The sequence below is a fragment of the Heterodontus francisci genome, chromosome 46 (genome assembly GCF_036365525.1).
Source record: "Heterodontus francisci isolate sHetFra1 chromosome 46, sHetFra1.hap1, whole genome shotgun sequence".
Taxonomy (NCBI): Eukaryota; Metazoa; Chordata; class Chondrichthyes; order Heterodontiformes; family Heterodontidae; genus Heterodontus; species Heterodontus francisci.
The window spans coordinates 19898028-19910405 of NC_090416.1; the positions used below are offsets into that span (position 1 = coordinate 19898028).

Genomic DNA, 12378 nt, shown 5'->3' on the forward strand with positions numbered 1-12378 from the left:
ACAGAGAGCGCGCGCGGGAGACAGAGAGCGGGCGCGGGAGACAGAGAGCGGGCGCGGGAGACAGAGAGCGGGCGCGGGAGACAGAGAGCGGGCGCGGGAGACAGAGAGCGGGCGCGGGAGACAGAGAGCGGGCGCGGGAGACAGAGAGCGGGCGCGGGAGACAGAGAGCGGGCGCGGGAGACAGAGAGCGGGCGCGGGAGACAGAGAGCGGGCGCGGGAGACAGAGAGCGGGCGCGGGAGACAGAGAGCGGGCGCGGGAGACAGAGAGCGGGCGCGGGAGACAGAGAGCGGGCGCGGGAGACAGAGAGCGGGCGCGGGAGACAGAGAGCGGGCGCGGGAGACAGAGAGCGGGCGCGGGAGACAGAGAGCGGGCGCGGGAGACAGAGAGCGGGCGCGGGAGACAGAGAGCGGGCGCGGGAGACAGAGAGCGCGCGCGGGAGACAGAGAGCGGGCGCGGGAGACAGAGAGCGGGCGCGGGAGACAGAGAGCGGGCGCGGGAGACAGAGAGCGGGCGCGGGAGACAGAGAGCGGGCGCGGGAGACAGAGAGCGCGCGCGGGAGACAGAGAGCGCGCGCGGGAGACAGAGAGCGCGCGCGGGAGACAGAGAGCGCGCGCGGGAGACAGAGAGCGCGCGCGGGAGACAGAGAGCGCGCGCGGGAGACAGAGAGCGGGCGCGGGAGACAGAGAGCGGGCGCGGGAGACAGAGAGCGGGCGCGGGAGACAGAGAGCGCGCGCGGGAGACAGAGAGCGCGCGCGGGAGACAGAGAGCGGGCGCGGGAGACAGAGAGCGGGCGCGGGAGACAGAGAGAGCGCGCGGGAGACAGAGAGCGGGCGCGGGAGACAGAGAGCGGGCGCGGGAGACAGAGAGCGGGCGCGGGAGACAGAGAGCGGGCGCGGGAGACAGAGAGCGCGCGCGGGAGACAGAGAGCGCGCGCGGGAGACAGAGAGCGCGCGCGGGAGACAGAGAGCGCGCGCGGGAGACAGAGAGCGCGCGCGGGAGACAGAGAGCGCGCGCGGGAGACAGAGAGCGCGCGCGGGAGACAGAGAGCGCGCGCGGGAGACAGAGAGCGCGCGCGGGAGACAGAGAGCGCGCGCGGGAGACAGAGAGCGCGCGCGGGAGACAGAGAGCGCGCGCGGGAGACAGAGAGCGCGCGCGGGAGACAGAGAGCGCGCGCGGAGACAGAGAGCGCGCGCGGGAGACAGAGAGAGCGCGCGGGAGGCAGAGAGCGCGGCGGGAGGCAGAGAGCGCGCGGGAGGCAGAGAGCGCGCGGGAGGCAGAGAGCGCGCGGGAGGCAGAGAGCGCGCGCGGGAGACAGCGAGCGCGTAGAGAGACAGCGAGCGCGTAGAGAGCGCGAGAGAGAGAGAGTGAGAGCGCGAGAGAGAGACAGAGCGCGAGAGAGCGCGAGAGAGAGCGCGAGAGAGAGCGCGAGAGAGAGCGCGAGAGAGAGCGCGAGAGAGAGCGCGAGAGAGAGCGCGAGAGAGAGCGCGAGAGAGAGCGAGAGAGAGAGCGAGAGAGCGAGAGAGAGAGAGAGCGCGAGAGAGAGAGAGAGAGCGCGAGAGAGAGAGAGAGCGCGAGAGAGAGAGAGAGCGCGAGAGAGAGAGAGAGCGCGAGAGGAGAGAGAGAGCGCGAGAGAGAGAGAGAGAGCGCGAGAGAGAGAGAGAGCGCGAGAGAGAGAGAGAGAGCGCGAGAGCGCGAGAGGGAGAGAGGGAGAGCGCGAGAGGGAGAGAGGGAGAGCGCGAGAGGGAGAGAGGGAGAGCGCGAGAGGGAGAGAGGGAGAGCGCGAGAGGGAGAGAGGGAGAGCGCGAGAGGGAGAGAGGGAGAGCGCGAGAGGGAGAGAGAGAGAGAGAGGCGCGAGAGAGAGAGAGAGAGAGCACGAGAGGGAGAGACAGAGAGAGCGCGAGAGGGAGAGACAGAGAGAGCGCGAGAGGGAGAGACAGAGAGAGCGCGCGAGAGGGAGAGACAGAGAGAGCGCGCGAGAGGGAGAGACAGAGAGAGCGCGCGAGAGGGAGAGACAGAGAGCGCGCGAGAGGGAGAGACAGAGAGCGCGCGAGAGGGAGAGACAGAGAGAGCGCGAGAGGGAGAGACAGAGAGAGCGCGAGAGGGAGAGACAGAGAGAGCGCGAGAGGGAGAGACAGAGAGAGCGCGAGAGGGAGAGACAGAGAGAGCGCGAGAGGGAGAGACAGAGAGAGCGCGAGAGGGAGAGACAGAGAGAGCGCGAGAGGGAGAGACAGAGAGAGCGCGAGAGAGAGCGCGAGAGAGAGCGCGAGAGAGAGCGCGAGAGAGAGCGCGAGAGAGAGCGCGAGAGGGAGAGAGAGAGAGCGCGAGAGGGAGACAGCGCGAGAGAGGGAGAGAGTGCGCGAGAGGGAGAGAGAGCGCGAGAGGGAGAGAGAGCGCGAGAGGGAGAGAGAGCGCGAGAGGGAGAGAGAGCGCGAGAGGGAGAGAGAGCGCGAGAGGGAGAGAGAGCGCGAGAGGGAGAGAGAGCGCGAGAGGGAGAGAGAGCGCGAGAGGGAGAGAGAGCGCGAGAGCGCGCGAGGGAGAGACAGAGAGAGCGCGAGAGGGAGAGAGAGAGAGAGCGCGAGAGGGAGAGAGAGAGAGAGCGCGAGAGGGAGAGAGAGAGAGAGCGCGAGAGGGAGAGACAGAGAGAGCGCGAGAGGGAGAGACAGAGAGAGCGCGCGAGAGGGAGAGACTGAGAGCGCGCGCGAGAGGGAGAGACTGAGAGAGCGCGCGAGAGGGAGAGACAGAGAGAGCGCGAGAGGGAGGGACAGAGAGAGCGCGAGAGGGAGGGACAGAGAGAGCGCGAGAGGGAGGGACAGAGAGAGCGCGAGAGGGAGAGACAGAGAGAGCGCGAGAGGGAGAGACAGAGTGAGCGCGAGAGGGAGAGACAGAGAGAGCGCGAGAGAGAGCGCGAGAGAGAGCGCGAGAGAGAGCGCGAGAGAGAGCGCGAGCGCGAGCGAGAGCGCGAGCGAGAGAGAGCGCGAGAGAGAGAGCGCGAGAGAGAGAGCGCGAGAGGGAGAGAGAGAGAGAGCGCGAGAGGGAGAGAGAGAGAGAGCGCGAGAGGGAGAGAGAGAGAGCGCGCGAGAGGGAGAGAGAGAGAGAGAGCGCGAGAGGGAGAGAGAGAGAGAGGGAGAGCGCAAGAGGGAGAGAGAGAGAGAGGGAGAGCGCGAGAGGGAGAGAGAGAGAGAGCGCGAGAGGGAGAGAGAGAGAGAGCGCGAGAGAGAGCGAGAGGGAGAGAGAGAGGGAGAGAGAGAGGGAGAGACAGAGAGAGCGCGAGAGGGAGAGACAGAGAGAGCGCGAGAGGGAGAGACAGAGAGAGCGCGAGAGGGAGAGACAGAGAGAGCGCGAGAGGGAGAGACAGAGAGAGCGCGAGAGGGAGAGACAGAGAGAGCGCGCGAGAGGGAGAGACAGAGAGAGCGCGCGAGAGGGAGAGACAGAGAGAGCGCGCGAGAGGGAGAGACAGAGAGCGCGCGAGAGGGAGAGACAGAGAGCGCGCGAGAGGGAGAGACAGAGAGCGCGCGAGAGGGAGAGACAGAGAGAGCGCGAGAGGGAGAGACAGAGAGAGCGCGAGAGGGAGAGACAGAGAGAGCGCGAGAGGGAGAGACAGAGAGAGCGCGAGAGGGAGAGACAGAGAGAGCGCGAGAGGGAGAGACAGAGAGAGCGCGAGAGGGAGAGACAGAGTGAGCGCGAGAGGGAGAGACAGAGAGAGCGCGAGAGAGAGCGCGAGAGAGAGCGCGAGAGAGAGCGCGAGAGAGAGCGCGAGAGAGAGCGCGAGAGAGAGCGCGAGAGAGAGCGCGAGAGAGAGCGCGAGAGAGAGCGCGAGAGAGAGCGCGAGAGAGAGCGCGAGAGGGGGAGAGGGAGAGAGAGAGGGAGAGAGAGAGGGAGAGAGAGAGGGAGAGAGAGAGGGAGAGAGAGAGAGCGCGAGAGGGAGAGAGCGCGCGAGAGGGAGAGAGAGCGCGAGAGGGAGAGAGAGCGCGAGAGGGAGAGAGAGCGCGAGAGGGAGAGAGAGCGCGAGAGGGAGAGACAGAGAGAGCGCGAGAGGGAGAGACAGAGAGAGCGCGAGAGGGAGAGACAGAGAGAGCGCGAGAGGGAGAGACAGAGAGAGCGCGAGAGGGAGAGACAGAGAGAGCGCGAGAGGGAGAGACAGAGAGAGCGCGAGAGGGAGAGACAGAGAGAGCGCGAGAGGGAGAGACAGAGAGAGCGCGAGAGGGAGAGACAGAGAGAGCGCGAGAGGGAGAGACAGAGAGAGCGCGAGAGGGAGAGACAGAGAGAGCGCGTGAGGGAGACACAGAGAGAGCGCGAGAGGGAGAGACAGAGAGAGCGCGAGAGGGAGAGACAGAGAGAGCGCGTGAGAGGGAGAGACAGAGAGAGCGCGCGAGAGGGAGAGACAGAGAGAGCGCGCGAGAGGGAGAGACAGAGAGAGCGCGAGAGGGAGGGACAGAGAGAGCGCGAGAGGGAGAGACAGAGAGAGCGCGAGAGGGAGAGACAGAGAGAGCGCGAGAGGGAGAGACAGAGTGAGCGCGAGAGGGAGAGACAGAGAGAGCGCGAGAGAGAGCGCGAGAGAGAGCGAGAGCGCGAGCGAGAGCGCGAGCGAGAGAGAGCGCGAGCGAGAGAGAGCGCGAGCGAGAGAGAGCGCGAGCGAGAGAGCGCGCGAGAGAGCGCGCGAGAGAGCGCGAGAGAGAGAGAGCGCGAGAGAGAGAGAGCGCGAGTGAGAGAGAGCGCGAGTGAGAGAGAGCGCGAGTGAGAGAGAGCGCGAGTGAGAGAGAGCGCGAGTGAGAGAGAGCGCGAGTGAGAGAGAGCGCGAGTGAGAGAGTGAGCGCGAGTGAGAGAGAGCGCGAGTGAGAGAGAGCGCGAGTGAGAGAGAGCGCGAGTGAGAGAGAGCGCGAGTGAGAGAGAGCGCGAGTGAGAGAGAGCGCGAGTGAGAGAGAGCGCGAGTGAGAGAGAGCGCGAGTGAGAGAGAGCGCGAGTGAGAGAGAGCGCGAGTGAGAGAGAGCGCGAGTGAGAGAGAGCGCGAGTGAGAGAGAGCGCGAGTGAGAGAGAGCGCGAGTGAGAGAGAGCGCGAGTGAGAGAGAGCGCGAGTGAGAGAGAGCGCGAGTGAGAGAGAGCGCGAGTGAGAGAGAGCGCGAGTGAGAGAGCGCGCGAGTGAGAGAGCGCGCGAGTGAGAGAGCGCGCGCGAGTGAGAGAGCGCGCGCGAGTGAGAGAGCGCGCGAGTGAGAGAGAGCGCGAGTGAGATAGAGCGCGAGTGAGATAGAGCGCGAGTGAGATAGAGCGCGAGTGAGATAGAGCGCGAGTGAGATAGAGCGCGAGTGAGATAGAGCGCGAGTGAGATAGAGCGCGAGTGAGATAGAGCGCGAGTGAGATAGAGCGCGAGTGAGATAGAGCGCGAGTGAGATAGAGCGAGCGATAGAGCGAGCGAGAGAGAGAGCGAGAGAGAGAGCGCGAGAGAGAGCGCGAGAGAGAGCGCGAGAGAGAGCGCGAGAGAGAGCGCGAGAGAGAGCGCGAGAGAGAGCGCGAGAGCGAGAGCGAGCGAGCGAGAGAGAGCGAGAGAGAGAGAGCGAGCGAGAGCACGAGAGCGAGAGCAGGCTGGGGGCAGGGCCGCAGGCTGGGGGCGCAGACGGGGGGGGCGGGAGCGCAGACGGGGGGCGGGCGCAGAATCGGGGTGGGCGTGCGGGGGTGCTGGAGATGGAGGACCAAGGTTAGCCGGAGGTGGAGGACCAAGGTTAGCCAGAGTATCTAAACCTCATCACAACCCAGTGACAACTGCTGCATGAACAGGTATCTGGACATCCAGTTAGAACCTGAGCCCAATTGTCTGAATGGTCCCATGGCCGAGGTGCTGGAGGGTGAATGGCAGGGGAGCTGGGTGCAGCCCCGGTGAATGTCGGGGGAGCTGGGTGCAGCCCCGGTGAATGTCGGGGGAGCTGGGTGCCGCCCCGGTGAATGTTGGGGGAGCTGGGTGCCGCCCCGGTGAATGTCGGGGGTGCTGGGTGCCGCCCCGGTGAATGTCGGGGGAGCTGGGTGCCGCCCCGGTGAATGTCGGGGGAGCTGGGTGCAGCACCGGTGAATGTCGGGGGATCTGGATGCAGCCCTGGCGAATGTCGGGGGAGTTGGGTGCCGCCCCGGTGAATGTCGGGGGAGCTGGGTGCAGCCCCGGTGAATGTCGGGGGAGCTGGGTGCAGCCCCGGTGAATGTCGGGGGAGCTGGGTGCAGGCCCGGTGAATGTCGGGGGAGCTGGGTGCAGCCCCTATGAATGTCAGGGGGGCTGGGTGCAGCCGCGGTGAATGCCGGGGGAGCTGGGTGCCGCCCCGGTGAATGTCGAGGGAGCTGGGTGCAGCCCCGGTGAATGTCGGGGGAGCTGGGTGCCGCCCCGGTGAATGTCAGGGGAGCTGGGTGCAGCCCCTATGAATGTCAGGGGGGCTGGGTGCAGCCCCGGTGAATGTCGGGGGAGCTGGGTGCAGCCCCGGTGAACGTCGGGGGAGCTGGGTGCAGCCCCTATGAATGTCGGGGGATCTGGATGCAGCCCCGGTGAATGTCGGGGGAGCTGGGTGCAGCCCCGGTGAATGTCGGGGGAGCTGGGTGCAGCCCCGGTGAATGTCGGGGGAGCTGGGTGCAGCCCCGGTGAACGTCGGGGGAGCTGGGTGCAGCCCCGGTGAATGTCGGGGGAGCTGGGTGCAGCCCCTGTGAATGTCAGGGGGGCTGGGTGCAGCCCCTATGAATGTTAGGGGAGCTGGGTGCAGCCCCTGTCCACTCTCCTGTGCTGTTTCTTTACTCTGCTAGATTGCAAGATTGATGATGTTAAACTCGGTCCCATTTACCCTGTCAGGGGTTCAGTAACCTGCCCTGCATGTGGACTTTTCTTTTACCTTTGTCGATGTGCGATTTTTCAGAAGAAAATCACTTCATGCTACGTCAAGTTGACATGGTGCAAGGGTCATCGAGGTTCACAATGAAACATCACTACCAGAAAGTCTGTAACCATTGTACGATTATGAGGAAAGAGTAGGGCAGGGACCGGGACCAACTGGATACCTTTTTCAATGAGCTGGCACAGGCACGATGGGCTGAATGGCCTCCTTCTGTACGGTTTCATTCTATAGTTCTAACCCATATCCCATTGGCCACCTGCCCAGAGCCTACAAACAAAACTGTTGAATTCCACCTCAGGAGACAGCAGGGTGAGAGCCTGAGGGAATCTCACTCAGGGCCTTCACACATCGGCTTTGGAAACAGAGGGGTGGATGGAGGAATAGTAGCTGTACCTGAGCCTCGCAGGTTTGTGCAGTCGAATGCGAGAAGATTCCAATCGCCAGGAATGTCACACACCCCCTGCTGAGCAGTGTCCTGCACATAGGCACGAGCGTGAGCACAAATGTGCTAAGTGTAAGGCACCAGAGTGTCCAAGTCCCTAAAAGCACTAAGGGGCAGTTCGTAGTCCGGAGACAGGAATAAGAGACAAGAGCGTCCAAAGTGCAGTTCCACAGAGGAAGGAGATAGTGACACAAGGGAGAGAGACACACACAAGCAGAGAGGAATGAAAGAACCTGGCCTGTCCAGAGCACATTCCAGAAGAGCAGATAGTGACAAGAGCTGAGAGATCAGACTTAAGAATAAGACTGAGGACAGATGAAAACTGCTGATAGAGACAGCAGGGAAAAGAGCCAACAATCAATGCACAGTAAGGAGAATACTCCATAACCCTGGGCCTGCACCCACCTTAAAGGAAGAAACTGAGAAAGCAAACTTGCAGCTGGCCAAGACAATAATCAGAGGACAGAGGAGAAGTGATGCAGTAACTGAGGGACTCATGCAGGAAGCTGGGACACTCCCAACACTCCTCTACCATTGTAGGGTGATAGGTATGGTTCAACCTAATCCCAGGCCTGCTGCGTGGTGCCATTTGCTACCAGGGTTACTGCAGTTTTGCATCAGTCGGACTTGAGATGGTGCAAGTGCCAATGTTTGAGTGAGAACTGAAGCATTTGCCTCAACAAACCACTCGCCCTTGTTGTTGGACACCTCTACTCAGGTACACTACACTCAATCCTCACCAGTTTTCACCCTGTTGTGTAATATAACAATTACAAATCTTACATGTGTGTGCATTTCTGGTCAACATTACAAGTTTCGATGTCTAAACTGAGAATGGGAATTGTCTGTATAAACATGTCGTGCTGAGATTGCACCCTCCCGCTGATAGAGGGGATGGGGGGGGTGGGGGGGTGGGGGGAGCGGGTTTGTCTTGACATGTCTCTTTCAGAGACTGCCTGCAAGTTAGACGATGACTCCCACTGCCACATCCCTGGACAAGACAGCAGAGCGCATCCTGCACTGCAATATAAAAAAAACTTCTTACCTTCTCCAGCTGGTGTCTGGGGGAGGCGACAGGTATGCAGAGCTGTATGGGGAACTGTCAACGTGCACACATTAGTCAAGGAATTTAGCTCGGACTCTGCAAGGTGGGCAGGGGATGGGAAGGGGTGGTGGGGGGTGCACTTGGTACACTGTACCCAGAACAGACATTAAAAGTACGGTGGGCATTCAGGGCACCAAGGGCAGGGCTGGGGCAGTAACAACACAGGCATGCTCCCCGAGGCACGGAGTCCCAGGTATAGGGCACCCTGCAGCTGCTGAGCAGACACAAGGCTTCACTGCAGGGTCGTAGGGAGGGAATGGCTCCACCCTTTGGTAGGTGGGACCTACAATTGCCAGATGGGTTGCACCCCAACAGGGCCATGACAAATTTTCTTGCAGTGAGGTTTACTAGTGCTGTTGGGAAGGGTTTAAAATAGCTTGGCAGGGGGATGGAAACCTGAGAGTAGATTCAGAAGGGAGAGAAGAAAAGGTTTAAATGGAAGGCAGAAAACTAGTAAAGGCATAGGGAACAAAGGCTAGAAAACAGACAAGGGAGTTTGGCAGTGCGAAATGGTACATACTTCAATGCAAGAATAAGGTAGAGGAGCTGACAGCACAGAATGACATGTGGGAGTATGATATTATAGCTATTACTGAGACATGGTTAACAGTTGGACAAGAATGGCAGCTCAACATTGCTGGGTTTTCAGATGAGATACATTGGGGAATAAAAAAAGGACGGGGGTTGTCATAATATTGATGAAAGAAAGAATTATAGCTGTAAGATGGGGTGATATGGTGGAAGGATCATCAAATATGGGGATAAACTGAAGGGAAAAAAAGGGCAATCACAGCACTGGGAGTGTACCACAGACTCCCAAACAGTCAGAGGGTGATAGAAGAGCAGATATGTAGGTAAATCTCTGAGGAATGCTGAAACAATATCACAGGAATAGTGGGGGATTTTAACTATGCTAATATTAATTGGGATAGAATTAGAGTTAAAGGCACGGAGGGGGTAAAATCCTTAAAATGCATTCGAGAGAACTTTATTTTCAGCCAGTACGGAGCAAGCCCAACAAAAGAGGGCGCGATTCTGGACTTAGTTTTAGGGAATGAAGCTGGGAAGGTGGAAGGAAGTATCAGTTGAGGAGCACTTTGGTAGAAGTGATCATAATTCGGTTAGATTTAGGGTAGTTATGGAAAAGGACAAAGAGATAGACCAGGAATTAAAGTTCTCAATTGGGCAAAAGCTAATTTTACTAATCTGAGATGTGATTTAGTTAAAGTGGACTGGAAACAGCTACTTGAAGGTAAATCAGTGCCAGATCAGTGGAAGACAATCAAGGTAAAAGCAAAATACTGCGGATGCTGGAAATCTGAAACAAAAACAAGAAATGCTGGATTCACTCAGCAGGTCTGGCAGCATCTGTAGAAAGAGAAGCAGAGTTATCGTTTCGGGTCAGTGACCCTTCTTCGGAACGAAGAAGGGTCACTGACCCGAAACGTTAACTCTGCTTCTCTTTCCACAGATGCTGCCAGACCTGCTGAGTGAATCCAGCATTTCTTGTTGTTGAAGACAATCAAGGGTTCAGAACAAGTATGTTCCCTAAAGAAAAAGGGTTGGACGAACAAACCTTGAGTCCCTTGGATGTCAAGCGGCTTAAAGGAGATGATAAAGAAAGAAAGGGAAGCTCATGACAGGTACTGAGGGCTCAATACTTCAGAAAGCCTAGAGGAGTATAAAAAGTGTAAGGGTGAAATTAAAAAGGAAATTAGGAAAACAAAGAGACGGTATGAAAAAATATTGGCAAATAAAATCAAGGGAAACCCAAAGATTTTTTATAAATACATAAAAAGCAAGAAGATAACTAAAGAAAGAGTAGAACCTATTAGGGACCATAATGGTCACCTGTATGTGGAGGCGGAGGACGTGGGTATGGTTCTTAGTTAATACTTTGCATCTGTTTTCACAAAAGAGAGGATTGATAGAGGTATTACAATCAGGGACAAGGAATGTGAAATATCAGATGTAATTAACATAGTGACAGGAAATATTAAGGGGTTTAACATCTTTGAAAGTGGATAAATCCCCAGGCCCAGATGAAACATATCCTTGGCTGATAAGGGAAGCAAGAGAAGAAATAGCGGAGGCTCTGACCATCATTTTCCAATCCTCTCTGGCTACAGGCATGGTGCCAGAGGACTGGAGGACAGCTAATGTTTTACCATTGTTTAAAAAGGGCTAGACCGAGTAATTACAGGCCAGACAGTCTAACCTCGGTGGTAAGAAAATTAGAATCATAGAAAGTTTACAGCACAGGAAGAGGCCACTTGGCCCATCGTGTCAGCGCCTGCTGAAAAATAAAGCCACCCAGCCTAATCCCACTTTCCAGTATTAGGTCTGTAACCCTGCAGGTTACAGAACTTCAGGTGTACATCCATGCAGCTTTTAAATGAGATGAGGTTTTCTGCCTCTTCCACTCTTTCAGGCAGTGAGTTCCAGACCTCCATCACCCTCTGGGTGAACAAAATTTCCCCCATTTCCCCTCTAATCCTTCTATCAATCACTTTAAATCTATGCTGACCTCTCTGCTAAGGTAAATAGGCCCCTCAAAATTCTGTACATTTCAATCAGATCTCTCCCCAGCCTATCCAATCTTTCCTCATAGCTGCATTTTTCCAGTCCTGGCTACATCCTGGTAAATCTCCTTTGTACCCTCTCTCTAGTGCAATTACATCCTTTCCGTAATGAGGTGACCAGAACTGCACACAGTACTCAAGTTGTGTCCTAACCAATGAGTTATACAGTTCTAGCATAACCTCCCTGCTCTTATATTCCATACCTCAACTAATAGAGGAAAGGATTCCATATGCCTTCTTAACCACCTTATTGACCTGTCCTGCTACCCTCAGGGATCTGTGGACATTCACTCCAAGGTCCCTCACTTCCTCTACACCTCACAATATCTTCCCATTAATTGTGTATTCCTTTGCCTTGTTTGACCTCCCCAAATGCATCACTTCACACTTCTCCAAGTTGAATTCCATTTGCCACTTTTCTGCCCATCTGACCAGACCATCAATGTCTTCCTGTAGCCTACAGCTATCCTCCTCGCTATCTACCACACGGCCAATCTTTGTGTCGTCTGTAAACTTCTTGATCATTCCCCTACATTTACATCCAAATCGTTAATATATACCACAAAAAGCAGGAGACCCAGTACCAAGCTCTGCGGAACGCCACTGGAAACAGCCTTCCAGTCACAAAAACACCCATCAACAATTACCCTTTGTTTCTTGCCACTGAGCCAATTTTGTATTCAGTTTCCAAATTATTGGAGAATATTCTGAGGGACAGGATAAATCTTCATTTAGAAAGACATGGATTAATCAAAGACTGCACAGGTTTGTTAAGGTCATATCTGACTAAAATGATTGAATATTTTGAGGAGGTAACAAGGAGGGTCGATGAGGGGAGTACAGTTGATGTAGTCTATATGGATTTTAGCAAGGCTTTTGATAAGGTCCCACATTGCAGACTGATGGCAAAAGTAAAAGTCCATGGGATCCAAGGCAAGGGGGCAAGTTGGATCCAAAATTGACTTAGAGGCAGGAAGCAAAGGGTAATGGTCGATGGATGTTTTGTGACTGGAAGGTTGTTTCCAGTGGGGTTCCGCAGGGCTCAGTAATAGGGTTCCGAAGAAAGGTCACTGACCCGAAACGTTAACTCTGCTTCTCTCTCCACAGATGCTGCCAGACCTGCTGAGTATTTCCAGCATTTCTTGTTTTTATCTCAGTAATCGGTCCCTTGCCTTTTGTGGTATGTATCAATGATTTGAACTTGAATGTAGGGGGTATGGTTAAAAAGTTTGCAAATGATACAAAAATTGGCCATGTGGTTTGTAATGAAGAAGAAAGCAGTAGACTGCAGGAAGATATCAATGGACTAGTCAGGTGAGTGGAACAGTGGCAAAGAGAGTTCAATCCTTAGAAGTGTGAGGTAATGCATTTGGGGAAGGCTAACAAGG

The 12378-nt window shown here is 56.9% G+C and overlaps 1 protein-coding gene across 5 annotated transcripts in view; it reads right to left on the reverse strand.

The window, feature by feature from the left end:
* Window positions 1-12378, reverse strand: part of LOC137356811 (CREB-regulated transcription coactivator 2-like) — a 174773-nt gene that overhangs the window by 74931 nt on the left and 87464 nt on the right. For all 5 annotated transcript variants that reach the window (XR_010971111.1, XR_010971110.1, XM_068022603.1 and 2 more), the window contains exon 4: window positions 8349-8410. Coding sequence is in view for 3 of the 5 variants with exons in the window: in XM_068022603.1 (XP_067878704.1) it covers window positions 8349-8410 (62 nt within the window). In the remaining 2 variants the exon portion in view is untranslated. The remainder of the gene's footprint in view (window positions 1-8348; window positions 8411-12378) is intronic.